At 36.8% G+C, this 19,009-nt stretch overlaps 1 protein-coding gene across 5 annotated transcripts in view; it reads left to right on the plus strand.

Moving 5' to 3' along the window:
• The window catches only part of Senp7 (SUMO specific peptidase 7), a 104,512-nt gene that overhangs the window by 67,326 nt on the left and 18,177 nt on the right, over window positions 1-19,009 (plus strand). For all 5 annotated transcript variants that reach the window (XM_038344866.1, XM_038344867.1, XM_038344868.1 and 2 more), the window contains 7 exons: window positions 2,378-2,490; window positions 5,215-5,399; window positions 6,124-6,457; window positions 7,729-7,886; window positions 10,577-10,723; window positions 14,470-14,503; window positions 17,437-17,616. In XM_038344866.1, the coding sequence (XP_038200794.1) occupies window positions 2,378-2,490; window positions 5,215-5,399; window positions 6,124-6,457; window positions 7,729-7,886; window positions 10,577-10,723; window positions 14,470-14,503; window positions 17,437-17,616 (1,151 nt within the window). The remainder of the gene's footprint in view (window positions 1-2,377; window positions 2,491-5,214; window positions 5,400-6,123; window positions 6,458-7,728; window positions 7,887-10,576; window positions 10,724-14,469; window positions 14,504-17,436; window positions 17,617-19,009) is intronic.

The following is a 19,009-nucleotide window of genomic DNA, read 5'->3' on the forward strand; positions in this document are numbered from 1 at the left end:
TTTCCCTCACACTCTCCCCACTACCCCTCCCCCTTGCTCTCTAGTTCTAAGAGAAGTCAGGGTGCCCTGCCCTGTGGGAAGTCCAAGCCCCCCCCCCCCATCCAGGTCTAGGAAGGTGTGCATCCAAACAGACTAGGTTCCCAAGAAGCCAGTACATGCAGTAGAATCAAAATCCAGTGTCATTATCATTGGCTTCTCAGTCCGCTCTCATTGTCAGCCACATTCAGAGAGTCCGGATTGATCACATGCTTATTCAGTCCCAGTCCAGCTGGCCTTGGTAAGTTCCCATTAGATTAGTTCCACCATCTCTGTGGGTGGACACACCCCTTGCGGTCCTGACTTCCTTGCTCATGTTCTCCCTCCTTCTGCTCTTCATCTGGGCCTTGGGAGCTCAGTCCAGTGCTATAATGTGGGTCTCTGTCTCTATCTCCATCCATCGCCAGATGAAGGTTCTATGGTGATATGCAAGATATTCATCAGTGTGGCTATGGGAGAAGGCCAGTTCAGGCACCCTCTCCTCTGCTGCCCACGGACCTAGCTGGGGAAATCCCCTTGGTCAGAGTTTTTTTGTAAGTTAAACTGACTAAGTCTTATTTTGAATATTTGAGATTTTAGTTTCCAAGTTCTAAGTAAAGAATATTACATTAAAGTAAGTATAAAGAGCTGAATAAGTGTAATCATAGCAATGACTGATCCTTTTACTATGATAGTACATTGGTAATATTTGGTTGCTATAGCTTTTGAATTTATAATTCATTTATTATATTTTCAATCATTTCTTATAGGTTATATTTTGCTCATCTTATATGTATCAGATTTGTGCATTTATTTTAAAAAGAAATATACTACAAAGATGCTATTTATGTTGTACTTTCTCCTGTTTTCCTTCTCTTTTAAATAATCCTCAGCTGAAATAGGTTTCAATTCTTCTAAACCAAGCTTTATATTTTCTTTTTGTTAAAAGTTCATTCTTATCATGGATAATTTGTTTTTCTTCTTTCTTTTCTTCTCCTTTTTTTGTGGGGGTGGGGAGAACAAGGTCTTTCAATGTAGTCCTGTCTGTCTTTTTTAATTATTTATTTATTATATACATAATATTCTATCTGTGTGTATGTCTGTAGGCCAGAAGAAGGCACCAGACCTCATTACAGATGGTTGTGAGCCACCATGTGGTTGCTGGGAATTGAACTCAGGACCTTTGGAAGAGTAGGCAATGCTCTTAATCACTGAGCCATCTCTCCAGCCCAGTCCTGTCTGTCTTGAAGCTCACTGTAGACCAGGATAGCTTTGAACTCACAGAGATCTTCTAGCCTCTGCGTCCTGAGTGCACCACTACACCAGGGCTAAAATTTGTTTTCCCCTCAATATTCTATTTTAGTTATCTTGCCTGAACCTTAGATTTTAAATAATTTTATATAATTTTTTAATATTTATTTATTATGTATACAATATTCTGTCTCTGGCACTCGGGAGGCGGAGGCAGGCGGATCTCTGAGTTCGAGGCCAGCCTGGTCTACAAGAGCTAGTTCCAGGACAGGCTTTAGAAACTACAGGGAAACCCTGTCTCGAAAAACAAAACAAAAAAACCAATATTCTGTCTCTGTGTATGCCTGAAGGCCAGAAGATGGCATCAAACCTCATTACAGATGGTTGTGAGCCACCATGTGGTTGCTGGGAATTGAACTCAGGACCTTTGGAAGAGCAGGCAAGTGCTCTTAACCACTGAGCCATCTCTCCAGCTCCTATAGATAAAATTTGTTAACACATTCCAAACTTTATTTTTTCTTAAGATTTGTTTTCGAACCATTTTGAAATATATTAACAATTAGCTTTGACTTATAATTATTACATACTGGTTGAATATCGGGGTATTTGTGTTGTTGAATTTTTACTTTTTGAGCTCTGACCTATCTAGTTCATGTAAGATTATTCTTTTCTCATTTTGCAGATACAGTGTGATAGCCTGTCTCTTCCCCAAAGACCTTTGGGATGTAAGGGTGAAATGGAAGTGAAAACTTTTCAGATCTGAGTTCAGTGGGTTTTTTGTTTGTTTGTTTGTTTTTCACGACTGGGTTTCTTTGTGTAGCCTTGGCTGTCCTAAAACTAGCTCTGTAGACCAGGCTGGCCTCAAACTCACAGAGATCCCTTGCCTCTGCTTCCTTAGTGCTGGAATTAAAGGCGTGTGCCACCACTACCCGGCATATGAACTTTTTTTCTATATTATATTTTTCTATATATTATTTTTTTCTATATTATATAGTATTACATGTAAGAATTTATTTTTAGCGTATTGAATTTTTATTTGAATTTGTGTCGGTGTCTTCTAAATTCATTTGAGTCTTATTAGAAATGAATTTAATACAATGCTGTTTTGCAGAGGCTCAAAACCAAGTAAGACAGATAACATTTCTGCAAAGAAGGCTCCGCATGTGAAAGAAAAGCACAGAGCTGATCGTGGCGTTCCTGTGACATCTCATACTCAGCTTGAAGGTTTGTGATAGCTGGAAAATGGAAATTAGAATTTTGCTTATTATTTACAGTAGTTTTGTTATGAATATTTTATAGTAATATGAAATGATATGCAAAAGTAAAGAGAAGTAGTTATCTAATACAAATAAAATTGCTGAACATCTATTTATATACCTAAGTGTATATTTCTTGCTCTACTTGCCAGTCCCAACAGTTAAATTTGAATATTACTTTTTGTCTTTTTAAGTGTGTATGGAGTAAAAGTATCTATGAAGTTATATTAATTTGGCTATTCAAATTGTATTCATGAATATTAATATTACTGTTATCTGGAATGTTATTATGCCCTTCCCATTGTCTAGTCTCTTGCTACAAAATGCATTGGTCAGAACTGCTTTAACTCTCAAGGGATTCCCACCTAATTCAGTTTAGCAAACATGAAGGCAAATACATCTCAGGCTTCTAAAATTCTTCTCAGGTCTCCTGATGTATATAATTAATAATATTCTGACTCCTTTTTATTTTTCTTTTAAGATTTAATTTTTTTAACCAAAATTTATGAAAACTTAGATTACTACCTTAGTCATTAGAGCTCTTTTGGATTGTTGATAATTTAAAACAAAGGGAGATACTCTGTTTTCTGAGTAATTTTGTAAATTATTCATGAGAAAAAAATTGTTCTTTAATCACACTGTGCAAAAATTTGTGTATTTCATTTCAAATATAACTGGATTCTCTTTGGTGTGTGTGTGTGTGTGTGTGTGTGTGTGTGTGTGTGTGTGTGATGTCTAAGGAAGGAAGAGAAGGGTTTTGGCTTTTCTTGTTTATCATTTTTTTGTCCTACTCCTCTAAACCCAGAGCTTTTAGTTTTTTCCTAGGCTGGCAGCCAGTAAGCCCCAGCAAGCTTCCTACCTTTACCCTCTTGGAGCTGGGGTTGCAGATGTATGCAAAACCATGTCTGACCTTTCAATGGGTTCTGGGATTAAGTTCATGTTCTTGTAGTTAGCTATCAAGTAATCTTAAATCATTTAATTCTCTCTCCAATGCCTACAATATTTTTTAGTAGACCTTGTAGAAGCGAAGGAAATCAGACTTGACTTCTATGCATACAAGAGGCTGACTGAGACTTTTTCAGGGCAGTTACTAGAGAAAGTGACTTTGTAGACACAGGTTTCCTGATAGCCACTGAGATTGTTAGTTTACAGTGGCTATGTGCACTGTGTGAAGCTTGGTAGTGTAGTGTTATTTATGTGCTTTAAGTCTGATTGTTAAGGCTTGAAGACTGACTAGAGTGAACTGACTTTATCAGAAGTATTCTGTAACTGAAACTGGATGAGTCTTATTTTGAATATTTGAGATTTTATGAGTAATGTGGTGTAGCTGGGGATACTGACTAGCTCCGCCTAGTCTAATTTTTGTTTTCTGTAGCTCTTTATCTCTTTTATCTTTTGTTTACTCTTTGTTTTAAATTTCTTCCACTCACTCATAACCACACAGACACGGCTGTTATTTTGTCATGAGCTTTTCTCTTAGGACTGCCTTGGCTCTAACTCAGACACTCCAGTAGGTTGTGCTACCAGTTTTACTTTATTCCAGGAACTTTTAAATTACTTTTGGATCAGTGGAATTAACGCCATATTATGAAAATGACCGCTTGCTGGTGGTGGTGCATGCCTTTAATACCAGCTCTCTGGGCAGAGGCAGGTGGATCTTTGTGAGACTGGGGACAGCCAAGGCTGTTACAAGACCATATTGCCAAAAGTAATATAAAGATTCAATATAATCCCCACCAAAATTCCAGTGACCTTCACAGCATGAAGAAAATTAATCCTAAGAAACAGAAAAGACAGTCAAACCAAAACCAAACAGGCAGAACTTGTAGGAGGCATCACAGTGTTTGACTTCAGATTGTAGTACAGACCCATAATCACAAACATTACATGTACTCCCACAGACAGACCCCCAGACCACTGGAATATAACCAGAGACCCAGAAATAAGCCCATGCAGCCTTAAAGAAAAATGAATTTGCCAGGATATTCTTGGATCTGTAGATTATTATATTAAAAGAAGGTATAAGGTCTCTTTGGTTTTAATTTGAATATTGTGTGTAGTTATGTGAGGGTGAGTGTGAATATCGGTCAGAAACTAGAAAGTAGGTTGGCTACAGGGATACTGGGGAGAGGAATTGGGGACAAGGATTGATGACAGAAACAAAAGTCTAATGAGTTCCATAACGAAACTCATTACTTTATATGCTACTTAGAACAATACAAAATAATAATAAGAAAATTAACAGGTGGTGGTGGTGCATACTTTTAATCCCAGCACTCTGAAGGTAGAGGCAGACAGATCTCTGTGAGCTGGAGGACAGCCTGGTCTACAGAGTAAGTTCCAGAATAGCTAAGGCTACACAGAGAAATCTTGACTTGAAAAACCAAAACGGTAATAACAAAAATGTATTTATATCAAATAGAAAAGCCATGGTTACTTGTTTCATTTTCATTACTTCTTGAAAGGATATTTCCTTCCCATAAAGTTTGCTGCATGCCCTCACATCTGTTGTCTAAAGAACACAGCTGGTTTATATAGGCTCACCCTTTTATATTTTCATCCAGTGTCACTACAGAGTTTTGTTTTAATGAGCTTTAGTTAGTATAGTAATTTCAGTATGACTGGCAACTCATGTAAAAGGAACTTTTATATACTTTTTGGGCTTAGCTGTGCTTTTTATGTTTTTTTAAAGATTTTAATCCTGAAAGTAAAGAGTGCAATAATCTTGAAGAGGGGACCAGAAACAAGAAGACTTCACGTTCTTATTCAGAAATGGAACACACTACAGTTTCCAGGAAGAGAAAGAAAAGGGTTAGAAGTCATTTATATGATTCTCAAAATTCTAAATCTTCTTTGGATAAGTCAACAGAATATGTGGTGAGTAGATATATTTAAATGCCATAGGAAATAATTTTGTACTGTGATGAAAATGAGTTAATGGTAGCTAAATAATGAATTTTCTTTGAACATTTTACTTTATTGGATTTTTTCTATTCTGTGTAAACTTTATTTTAAAAATTTTAAATTGCATTACTTTTAGTTCATTATTTCTGTGTGTGCGCACAGACACACGTGTACAGACACACGTGATCATGCATGCATACATGCACACATGTGTATATATGGCTCTTAGAGCACAGTTTGTGGGAGTTGGTTCCCTCCTCTCACCATGTGTGCACCAGTGACCACACTCAGGTTGTCAGGCTTGGTGGCAAGAGTTTTCATAATTTTGATATTCCTTCTTATTCAATGTTTTTGCTTTTGTTACTAAAAGCAGTTTTTGTTACAAGTAAATAAATATGCTAAAAGTCCTCTCATTCTAAAGTTTATTTAGCTCCAACTTTGCCATATATGGAAATTTCTTTATTTGATTCTTTAAAAATTACTTAGGCATCAAATTTAACAGGTTAAACGCTGTATCATTGTACTTGGGTGACACTGCTAAGCATAATTAGCACAGCTGTTTAGCTATCTCTTCATATTCCTATAAAAAGATTCACTTTCATTTTTATGTTATTCCTTGTGAACTTAAGTCTTAGAAGTGTGCCTTAGGAAAACCAAAATGGAAAAATGTAATTTCTCTTTTTACAAAAATGTTCAGAAAGAAGAAGAAAATGACTCCACAGCCTCCAGTAAGCTTGAACAATCAAGCAAAAGCTGTCACTGGGACCCAGCACCACCTATAGGACTTACACCTGAACCTTCAGAGAGCAAGGCCACTACTAATGTGTGCTCACTTGCTGTTCAAGAAGCAGGTGTCAGTACTGCCTCTGGAAGGGCCTGCTCACCCAGCAGAAGCCTGGAGAGTTCTGTTTCTCACAATGAGGTGGAGAGTTCTTCCCCGACCGAGAAGGGCGAGGAGTTGACTATAGAAGAAAAGTCTCTTGTAGGTGGAAACAGTGAAGAGAACCAATTGTTGTTCTTAGCTGAACCAAGTAAGTAAAAGATTGTAAAGACACTCGTTTTCAAAGCTTTACTCAGAGCTTTTGCTTTTCTCACAATTTGCTAAGGCTGTTTGGGCCTGTGGGAAGTACGTTAACTTTAGGGAAAACATCCTCAGTGGTTCCCTTATGAATCATGTAATACTAATTTAGGTAAACAAATGGAGTCTGGAAACAGTAAGGTTTTTGTTTGTTTCTTTTGGTTTTTTTTTTTAGTTTTTTTTTATGTGTATGTATGTTTTGTGCACCATATGCATGCCTGGTGCCCTCAGAGACCAAATAAGGGTGTCAAGATTCCTGGAACTGGAGTTGCAGGTGGTGGTGATAAAAATTTCTGATACAAGAATTCAAAAGACTCTAAAGAGTACATAGTGAGTTGCTTCTGTATCGTCTAGCCATCCATTTCCCTTCCTGTAGGAAAGTGACGTGAAAGGACTTGGCACAATTTAGAATGATTTCACAGTACTCTGTTAGATCTAGACATTGTTCTGTAACAGGATGCCTGATATAATTACATGGTTAAAGAGTGGACAGGGAATACAGCTCAGTGGCATCGTGCTTGGTTACCTTTACAGGACTCTGGATCCAATCTCTAGCACAAAAGAAAAAGAAAGGGAAAGGAAAAAAAGAATAAAATCCCGATATTGGTTCAGAGTTGAGAGAGGGAGATGAGGAAAAGTTTTATTTTGACTTAAAGTTACCTAGACTTCTGTCTAGATTGAGTGAACCCAGTGCTTTGGGCTGCTGAGGGTGCATGTTCTGGATGGCAGGAAATATCAGGGAGCATACAGTAGAGCAAAACCACATGTTTCATTCTCCAGGGAGCAAAGGGAATAGCTTGGACAGCAACTCCTCTTGTGGCAAGCCCCAGTGACCTTGTCTAATGACCTGGTGATCTTCCATTGCTAGGCCCCACCTCTGAAAGGCTCCATCTCATCTCAGAAGTAACACACATGGGCCCAGGCTTTTAAGTTGCAAATCTTTGAGGACCACTCATTACCCAGAGTGTACCATGTTTACTTATGACTTTAGTCATCTTTTAAATACGTTTATTCTTTCGAAGGTAAGATTGTAGGAACCTATTAAATAGTAATGCTGATATAGAATCTGTATATAACTATTACTAATTGGGTAGTGAATGATAGGTTAGATTTAAGCTGAATATATAGATATTTAGGCTTAATGTGATTATTAAAGATAATTAGTTAGAAAGTTTTTTTCTATGTCATTATTGTGACACATTTAAAACACATTTTCCTTTTTAGTTGTTGTTTCCAGTGATGAAGAAGGACCCTTTGAACATAAGAATTCAGTAATTCTGAAGTTACAGCCTAATCAAGAGTTTGAGATTGCAAGTGAAAATCAGGGGACTTCTGAAGTACATTTTTCAGAACTACCACTGGGTGCATGTGAATCTGTACAGGTAATCTATTTCTGCCTACTTTAAAAACATTTTCCATTGTTTCATTATCAAAGTTAAAACAATTCTTTTACATATTTACTTATTTGTGTGTATGTGTGTGGGGATGTGTAGGCCATGGCACGGTTGTGGAGGTTAGAGGACAACCTTGAAGAGTCATTCTCTTCATCCATTATGTAGGTTCCAGGGATTAAGCTCAGTTGTTAGACTTAGTGGAAGGTACCCTATCTTCTGAGTCATGTTCCAGCCCCCAGTGGAATATTCTTACTTGTTAGGTAGCAGTCAGGTGAGAGGGAGGCATTAAAGTAAGTTTGAGACACAGTTCAAAATTGGTATAATGTCTTTCAATACCTCCAAAATACCCTATAAAATTAATCTTAAAAGAAATTGAAGAAGACACCAGAAAATGGAAAGATTTTCCATGCTCTTGGGTAGGTAGAATAAACAGTAAAAATGGCAATCTTACCAAAACCAATCTACAGATTCAGTGCAATGCCTATCATCAAAATCCTAGCAAAATGCTTTACAGACATCGAAAGAACAATATTCAACCTCATATGGAAAACCAAAAACCCAGGATAGCCAAAACAATCCCTGACTTCAAACTCTATTATAGAGGCACAGTAATGAAAACAGCCTGGTATTGGCATAAAAACAGATAGGAGGACCAGTGGAACTGAATTGAAGACCCGGATATTAATCCACACACCTATGAACACCTGATTTTTGACAAAGAAGCTAAAAATATAAAATGGAAAAAAGAAAGTGTATTTAACAAATGGTGCTTGCATAGCTGGATATCAATATGTAGAAGAATGAAAATAGACCCATGTCTATCACTATGCACAAAACTCAAGTCCAAATGGATTAAAGACCTCAACATAAAACCAACCAAACTGAATCTCAGAGAAGTGAAAGTGGGAAGTACACTTGAACACATTGGTACAGGAGACCAGTTCCTAAATATAACCCTAGCAGCACAGACACTGAGATAAACAATTAATAAATGGGACCTCCTGAAACTGAGAAGCTTCGTAAAGCAAAGGACATGGTCAACAAGACAAACAACAGCCTAAATAATGGAAAAAGATCTTCACCAACCCTACATTGAACAGAGGACTGATCTCCAAAACGAACTCAAGAGACTTGACAACAAAAGAACAAATAATCCAATAAAAAATTGGGGTACAGACCTAAACAGAGAACTCTCAACAGATGAATCTCCAGTGGCTGAAACACATTTAAGGAAATGTTCAACATCCTTAGTCATCAGAGAAATGTAAATCAAAACAACTCAGATTCCATCTTAGACCTGTCAGAATGGCCAAGATCAAAAACACTGATGACATCTTATGCTGGAGAGGATGTGGAGTAAGGGGAACACTCCTCCATTGCTGGTGGGAGTGCAAACTTGTACAGCTGCTTTGGAATTTAGGATGGCAATTTCTTAGAAAATAAGGAAACAATCTATCTCAAGACCCAGCAATACCCGTACCGCGTTTGGGTATATACCCAAAGGAAGCTCATTCGTACCACAAGGACATGTGCTCAACTATGTTCATAGCAGCATTATTCGTAATAGCCAGAATGTGGAAACAACCTAGATGCCCCTTGATTGAAGAATGGATAAAGAAAATGTGGTATATTTACACAATCTTTTCAGTGGTAAAAAATAATGGCATCTTGTAATTTGCAGGTAAATGGATGGATCTAGAAAAAAAACCATATTGAGTGAGGTAACCCAGACCCAGAAAAACAAATATTATATATACTCACTCATAAGTGGCTTTTAGATATAAAGCAAAGAAAAATGAGTCTGCAGTCCACAACCCCAGAGAACCTAGACAACAAAGAGGACCCTAAGAGAGACATATATGGATCTAAATAGGAAATAGAAAAAGACAAGATCTCCTGAGTAAATTGGGAGTGTGTGGGTCACAGGAGAGGGTGGAAAGGGAGAGGGGAGGAAGGGAAGGAAATGGAGAAAAATGTATAGTGCAATAAAAACAATAAAAAAGATAAATAATTCTTACACATGCACATACAAAAATCTAAAAATATCCAAGATTCAAAATAAGTTTAAAATCTATATTTTATTCAAAAATCTTAGTAACTCTTTTTTCATATTAAGAACAGCATAAATTTTTTCTATTTTATCATTTATTTTTATTTTTTTTAATTAAGAATTTTAAATACAATATTTCCTCATTTTACATAGCTGTCCCCGTTCCCACTCCCTCCCCTCTTCCCACTTCCCCCGCCTTCCCTCCACTCCACCTCACCATTTACTCCTCAGAAAGGGTAAGGCTTCCCATGGGGAGTCAGCAAAGTCTGACACTTCACTTCTAGGCAAGACCAAGACCCTCCCCACTATATCTAGGCTAAACAAGGTATCCCTCCAAAAGAATGTGCTCCTAGATGTCACTAGGGATAAATCCCACTGCCAGTGGCCCCCCAGGCTTCCCAAGCCTCACAACTGTCCCTCACATTCAGTGGGCCTAACTTGGGCCTATACAGGTTTGCCCATTATCAGTCCAGAGTCAGCGAGCTCTCACTAGCTCAGGTCAACTGAAGAACAGCATAAAATTCTTTAATCATAATTTAAAGAAGAATTTTGTCTTTGATAAAACATAATTTTCATCTTTTTTTGTAATTCTTAGAGATTTATACATGTATAATTTATTCTTTGTTAGGCATCATCTGAATTATGTCCATACAATCCCGACATGGAAAACATTTCCTGTATTAAACCTAATAGTGAAGTGGATCTGAAACTGGATTTTGTATTCACTTCTCTGTATATTGGTAAAATAAAAGGAGCTTCAAAAGGTTGTGTCACGGTAAGTAAATCCTCTGACTTTTTATATACAAAGTAATGCCTCACCACAGGATCGCCTAGAGACAAGCTGAAAAAGGACAGCGATGAATTTACCAAAGTGACAAGGGGAGGACCGCACGGTTTCAACCCCACACAAAGAACTGCAGGCGGCTAAGACTGCTGCGAGCAGAAGAAATAGTCTTCCCCAGGGAAAACACGCTATCTAGTTGTCCAGCGTCAAGTGATCTGCTCAGAAGACAGTCAAGCCAGCAATATTATATAGACTGAGCAGGTTATATTTAGAAATACATGTGTATCTACATATACAAATATGCATGAAAACAATAATTAATGAACACAGGCTATGAATTTGAAAGAGAACAAGGAGGGATACATGGAAAGGTTTAGAGGGAAGAAAGGAAAGGGAGAAATGATGTAATTATAATCGCCAAAATAAAAGAAAAAACTATAAAAATATTAGTGACCACTTTTTCACTTTCAGAATAGTGTAAAGTTTGTCGTAGTGTAGGCGAAAACAAGAACCAAACAAAAAAATCTACATAAAGACCACAAATAATTTTGTATACAAAGACAGCAGCTGCTAATTTGGAATGTATATGATTTCATATTTCTCATACATACACACACACACACACACACACACACACACACACACACACACATATATAAAGAAGTATTATGTGTAGTATTCTGCAGTTTACTACAATTATATTAATTCTCCTTTCCATTTTGGAATGGATTATCCTAGTATTTTGCTTTAATTATCACTGGATTTAAGTTGGCCACAGTAGTACCCATTTGTGGTCTCATTTGGGAGGCTGAGGTGAGACAATCACTTGAGGCCAGGAGCTCAGAACAAATTTATCTCTTATTGTAGGAAAGCAGTTTAATAAGTCACTGTAATTTATGTACATGAAGAAAGACTACAAGGAATTCTATAGTGTATAGAATTATGATGAGAGAATATGTGACAGTTTTTAAAATTGAAAGATATAGCAAATAACAGAAGGGAGAGGGGTAAAAGTCTTAAAAATTTCTTGGTCTTCAAAAGATATTTTATATGCATTTTTTTCAGACAGAATTCATGATTTTTTATAACAGAAATGAAAGAAATGTTTTTGAGTAAATGTGTTAGATAATTATGTTTAGTCTTTCAAACATCAGAGTACTTACTATGTTAGACATTATTGTAATTAAATAATTTTCTTACTATTCTGATAGTTACTGTTTAACTTAATTAAGAAATTAATAATGGAAAGTTATAAATTAGAGCAACTTTCTTCAGTTGGTCATTTGTCTCTTTAGAGAGTGCAGTAGTAAATATAGTTTTTATAATTAATATTTATTTTTTATTTATTTTTTTATTAAAAATTTCCATCTCCTCCCCTCCTCCCACTTCCCTCCCCTCCCTTCCACCCACACCCCCACTCCCTCCCTCTCCAGGCCAAAGAGCAGTCAGGGTTCCCTACAGTATGGGAAGTCCAAGGTCCTCCCAACTTCCCCCAGGTCCAGGAAGGTGAGCATCCAAACTGACAAGGCTCCCACAGAACCCGTCCATGCAGTAGAATCAAAGCCCAGCGCCATTGTCCTTGGCTTCTCAGTCAGCCTCCACCGTCAGCCACATTCAAAGAGTCTGGTTTGATCACATGCTCCATCAGTCCCATTCCAACTGGCCTTGGTGATCTCTCATTAGATCTGTCCCACCGTCTCAGTGGGTGAATGCACCCCTCGCCGTCCTGACTTCCTTGCTCATGTTCTCCCTCCTTCTGCTCCTCATTAGGACCTTGGGAGCTCAGTCCAGTGCTCCAGTGTGGGTCTCTGTCTCCGTCTGGATGAAACTCCTCCAATATAGTTTTTTCCCCCCAAAATGCTAACACTTGTGATAATGAGAAAAGTTTACAAAGCACACTGATTTTTAGAGAGCTGTTTTGAAAATTGAAGGACATTATATATTAGCATTGCCGTCAGCGTTATTCTTCTTTAAATAGATGTACTATTTCAAGAACTTATTGACTACAGTATCACTTTCTTATCTAGGCTTTAAAATTTAGCTGGGAGTAGATCACGTGTTGTAGTAACCACACAGAGATGTAGATCAGCATCATATTTTTGCCAAGTAGGTTTTGGTAGAACAAGAGCATTTAATGGTACGGGAAGGAAGAGGGAATGCACGTGTAAGAAAGTCGACACCAGGACATTGTGGTACAGTGTTTCTCATTAATTTTGAAGTAATAGCTGTATGAACTCTGATAAACAAACTATTATTTCCTAGAGGTAGTACTTTATATTTACTGAGCTGCATTTTCTGAGATTTAGTGTTCAGTAAAATGTAAAACGTCAGAATTTGGGAAGATGCGTATTATAATATGTACATATATTAAATAGTTATATGAAATGAATAGGAGGTATATTTGGCTACATTAAATTAGATTATCTTAATTGGATGTATCTTTTTGTGATAATAGTACCCTTGGATTGAGAGCCTTATTAAATCTGCGGAAGGTTCAGTGACTTACTGTTTACTTCCCTAACTATAGTGGTAGAAAGAACAGAAGCAGAATTTGAAATCCAAACTGAGCACTTAGCCAGTATGTCCTAGTGCCTCACATTTGGCTTCACTGGCCAACTTACCCTGTGGAATATGAGTTTTGTACTTTTAAGAAATATAATATGAAGTAATTTTTAAATTCAGAAAATAAACGGGATACAAGTAAACCAGTGTTATTGAACACTGTCACTGCCTAGAACTCACATGCTGTCCATTTGATTTTTATCTTGTGTTCACAAATTTTATCTCTGAAATAGTCAACAGTTTCATAAATCTGTTGATTAGAAGAGAAACTTAACCAAAGAAGTGTAGGCAGATTTATTTGTTAGTAAGAGAAAAGCAATTGTCAAAAGACAAACCTGTTTTAGATAGTACATGTAGGGTTTTGTCTTGAAGTATAAGTAGAACACTTAAGCTGAACAGACACAAAGAAGACCAGTGGAAATAGTGTAATGAAATCAAAGGATCAGAAAGAGCAAGGAGCTCAGCCAGAAGGAGTCCCTGAAAAAAACAAAACAAAGCAATAAAAGAGATGGCAATGCTCCAGTGAAAGTTGCTCAGCAGAGGAATGTGCTGGCTTGAGATTTAACTTTGCCATCCTTTGCCAGGTGCGTCACTGTTTTGAAGTCAGCTTTATTAGACTTTTGTAGCCATTCTTTAGTGAGCAGGTTTTTTGTTGTTGTTGTTCTATTTCTGCATAGTAAAAATAATCTAATGACTTCTGTTAGTTTTCAAAGATAGATCTTCCCCAGCAGGTGGGGTATAGCTTATCTTCTGATACTTTTAATGTCTCATTACAAATAAATAGCATATTGGCACCTTTGTTTGATCAGTTCTCTTGTGAGTTTGGTTAATCCCTAAGAGAATTCTTATCTCTTTGGAAATAGTTGCCTTATGTGGTTTCCTGACATTTCTTTGGACATTGTCTTAGTTCTTAATTTCAGAACATACTTTTGAAAAGTAGGGTGTTACCAGTTTTTTTTTAAATGAGTATTAAGGTAATGTTACTTGTACAGTTAGACACTCTTAACCTTCAAACTAAATCTTTACATTGATGTAGATCTTTGCTTTGATTCTTTAGTACTTTTACTACTAAACATTGAATAGTACTAAATACTTGAATACTAAGAAAACTGAATAGAGACAAACTTGGAGTAGTAACTCATTTACTCATTTTTTGTTTCATATTTTTTCTTTAGTTCACAACGAAGTATATTAAAATCCCATTTCAAGGTAAGCCACCTTCTCTTAATGACATTTTTTCACTATAATTTTCAGTATAGAGTCATTTATTAGAAAAAGTTCTGAAATTTTTTCACAAGTTTACCATCACTTTTCAGTATAGAAACTAAGTAAAGTGAAGGCAGTCTAATAATGTTTGATTTTAACATTATTTGCAGTTCCAAAAAAACCTTAAAATATTTTACAGTAGGCCGGGCGGTGGTGGCGCACGCCTTTAATCCCAGCACTCGGGAGGCAGAGGCAGGCGGATCTCTGAGTTCGAGGCCAGCCTGGTCTACAAGAGCTAGCTCCAGGACAGGCTCTAGAAACTACAGGGAAACCCTGTCTCGAAAAACCAAAAAAAAAAAAAATATATATATATTTTACAGTACCAACGAGAACATATTGGTTATCATTTTAATGAGTATAAATCAAATGATACTAAAATACTCTTGATGATTTCTTAGGATTAACAAAAATAAAAATTTGATAGCACAAGTATTTTGCTATACACGAAAATGATTACAATAAGAACTAAAGGAAAAAAGGCACATAAACATATAGTATATATTTGCATAGACAGAGAGGTTTTTTAATGCTCTGTCTTCTCTAAGTAAAACAGATGGAAATGTACCTACAGCTTAAAGAAATAGAGACTATTTTCTTATTCTTTCTTAAACAAAAATTTTCCAAAGTAATTAGTAATGAAAAATAATAACTGATAGAGAATTCTCTTTAGAAAGTGAATTATAAAAAGAGCAAGGAAGAAAAATGTATGCACAGATAACACCAGATATGAACTAGAGTAAAAGAAGCATCATGGTGGCACTGAAGATGTTATTGAAGCAGCTTCAGTTCCTCAGCTCCTGCATGTTCAGAATTGACAACTCTGCTATGGTGATAAGTCTTAATGATTGGAGAGAACATATAAGGCACACGATAACTTAATAGCCCTGGTTAGAAAACACTAATCTGTTTAGAACTAATTATTGAGAAGTAATATACTGCTTTCCTTGTTCATGTTTGTCATATAGGTGAGACTTCATGGATGTAGCTTCTGACATCCATAGGAGACACAAGCCCACAGCAAACTCCCCGATGTTCTGTCTCTTACAGTCTTTCTGTCCCTTCTTCTGCAGTGGTCCCTGAGCTGCAGATGTCTATCAGTTGGAAGTGGGATCCACAACTGCGTTTTGATCAGTTGTGGGTTTTCTATAAATGCCTCTGTCTGTTGCAAAGAGAAGTTTCCTTGATGGGTGGCAAGAAATATACTTATCTGTGGGTATAAAGATAAATGTAGTTAGGGACAGTGGAAGTTACAGGTTCTGCTCAAAGATCTATGGCTTCAGTAGCTCTGGATAGCTGGCAAGGTTTCTAGATCCAAGCATGAATTCCCTCTTGGTAAGGATCTTAAGTCCTTTTAGAGAGCTGTTGGTTACCACCAAGGTCTGCATGCCACTGCTTCAGCCTTCAGATTATTGTGCCATGCTGGTAGTCAGTGTGGTTCATATACATCAGAGCTGGGTCAGACTGTTGGTTGCCTCCCTTTGAAGCCTGCATGGTGCCCTCTGGCACATGAAAGCTAGTCCTCAGGGAGGAAGCATTCATTTCAGTTCAACTCAGGAGCCTTTGTGCCCTGTCTGATGTGCACGGTGTCTTCAGCAATATGGACTTAGCTTCCACCTCTCAGGAGCAGCTACGGGCAGAAGCCTGTAGTATTTGGGAGTCCCTTGGATGACTCTGATGAATAACTCTGAAGAGGGTTTCCTTATCCCTGGTGTTGGGGTTTTGGTAGATGGTCTTTGGGTCTTGGAGGGAGCATTGTCAGCCTCAATGGGAAAGTTTCATTTAAACTAAATACGTATATTTATACATAGACTTACTATGTATTATAGATATTTTCAGATTGTAGTTAATAATGTGATTCTTCATGACCTTTCAGACACCCTGTTATTTTACCCCCTTCTTCCTTCTGTATTTATCTCCCTCCCTAATTAGAAGCCTTCATTTTCTCATTTTCCCCTTCACTTCATTTCCCCTCCTTAATGCTCTCCCGAAATGATCCCTTTTTACTTTCCTGGCTTCTGCAGTAACTCCAGGCTGTGCACTTTTGAAGATTTGAAGCTAGAAGCCTCCAATAAATGACAACATGCTATCTTTTCCTCTCGGAGTCTGGTTACCTCATCCAATTTATCTTTTCTAGTTCTGACTAATTACCTGTAAAGTCATGATTTATTTATTTATTTCTTCACAGCTGAGTAGTATTCTGTAATATATATGTACCACACTTTCATTGTCCATTTGTAGGGCATTTATGTTGTTTTCATTGCTATCTGTTTTGAATAGAGCAGCAGTAAGCATGGCTGGGCAGGAGTCTGTGGAGGATGATATCACGTTTTCAGCATGTGTCAAGAAGTTACGATTTTCTTACTGTCCACCTGTTTTTTTCAGATGAATTATTATTATTTATTTTTTAATTTATAATAAAATTACATCATTTCCTCCTCTTCCCTCCCTTAAACCACTTTTATGCACTCCTGTTTCTCTCTTTCAAATTCATGGCCTCTTTTCTTTAATACACACACACACACACACACACACACACACGCGCGCACACACACACTAAATATATCACTAAAACTTGTATAGTCTCTGTAATGTTACTTGTATACATGTTTTTAGGGCTGACAACTTGATATTGGATTACCAGTTGGTATGTTCTTCCCTGGGGAAGGCTATTTCTTTCATTCTCATCATTTCTTAGATGATAATTTAATTAAGTTTTTGGCAATTTCACACATATTCCTCCCCAAATTTCCTTTGAGCATGGTGTTTCATCACAGCAATAGAAACCCTTACTAAGACATACAGTATATCAATAAGTATCAGAGATGGTATATTCCTAAATAGATTACTTTTTAAATTGCTTGTTTTATTTATTTCAGTGTCCACAAATGAGGTTTTGCTGTCAGTGGACACCACTCATTTAAAGAGGTTTGGGTTATGGAAAAGCAAGGACGATGATCACAGTGGGAGAAGCCACGCTATCCTCTTCCTCTGGGTTTCCTCTAAGTATCTTCAAGAGATTCAGACCCAGCTAGAAAATCCCATGTTAAGCCAGCAATGTGAGTATAAAGATCATTCCTACATTTCAGGAGAGCCTCAAAACTTACATGTGAAGTAAGTTTTCTATGATAACTTAATAGACTATCTTTATTTCATTGGATTGAAATTAATTTCCTTGAGTTAAAAATGTTATCCATTAATACTAGATAAATTATTTTACTTATCTACTTGATTTTGCCTGGTAATTTCATTCAGTTATGAAAAATTATCACCAAAAATGAAAAAAGTCTTATGTAGTATCTACTTTGAAGATAAAACATTTTTGTACTATTAAAACTATATTTTAGTTATATATGGTTGTATTTCTTTTTTGATTAGCTGTTTTACTTAGTATATAAAACAATTGTTTTATTATAACATTTTCATATTTAATGTACTTTTTATTTGGCTCCATTTCCCATTCTTCTTCTCTTCCCTGCTGTCCCCTTCCATCTCCAAAGAGTCTGCTTCTGCTTTTATGCCTTGTGTACATGGCAGGTGCATGATTAACGTATAGAAAAGTTACTGGTTTTCGTATGTTGGTTTTGTGTGCTATTCATTTGATGAGAGTTTATTTATCAGATCTAAGATTTTTTTGGGTGGAATATTTAAATTATAAGATCACATCACCTCCAAATGAAGATAATTTGACTTCTTCCTTTCCTGTTATTATCACTTTTTATTTCTTTCTCTTGCCTCATTGCTCTAGGTAAGACTTCATTTCCTTGCCTGACAAGAGTGGAGAGCACCCTACTCTTGTTTCTAATTTGAGGGATACTTTCCGTGTTCCTATGTAGTATAGTTTCAGGCATAGGGTTGTTATGTGTAGCTTTTGTTGTGTTGAAGAAGATTCTATTTATTACTGGTTTCTTCAAGTCAAAAGGGTGTTGAAATTTTTTTGTCAAAGCCTTTTCTGCCTTGATTAATATGATATGTGATTTCTGCTATTAATATATTTATACATTTGTATTACAGTTATTGATTTGCGTATATTGAACCATCCTTGTCTCCCTGGAATAGTATCAGCATGGTCATGATAGTGAAGTTTTATCAGCATGTTCATGAATTCAATTTGCAGGAACTTGTTTGAGTGATTTTATGTCTGTTTATTAGAAAATTTAGTTTTCTTACGTGTTATGCTCTTACTTGGTTTTGATATCAGAGTTATCCTGTCTGTGTACATTGAAGTAGTGTTCCTTCTTTCTTACTATGTTGTGGAATTCTCTGAGGAGCATTAGTGTTAATTCCTCTTTCCCTCCCTTTCTCTCTCCCTCCGTGTGTGTGTGTGTGTGTGTGTGTGCGCGCGCGTGTGCTTACCTGTGTGTATATATACTTTGTGCAGGTGCCCATGGAAGCCAAAAGAGTGTGTCAGATCCCCTGGGTTTCAAGTTTTAAGTGGTTGTGAGCTACTTA

The sequence above is a fragment of the Arvicola amphibius genome, chromosome 10, assembly GCF_903992535.2.
Source record: "Arvicola amphibius chromosome 10, mArvAmp1.2, whole genome shotgun sequence".
Taxonomy (NCBI): domain Eukaryota; kingdom Metazoa; phylum Chordata; class Mammalia; order Rodentia; family Cricetidae; genus Arvicola; species Arvicola amphibius.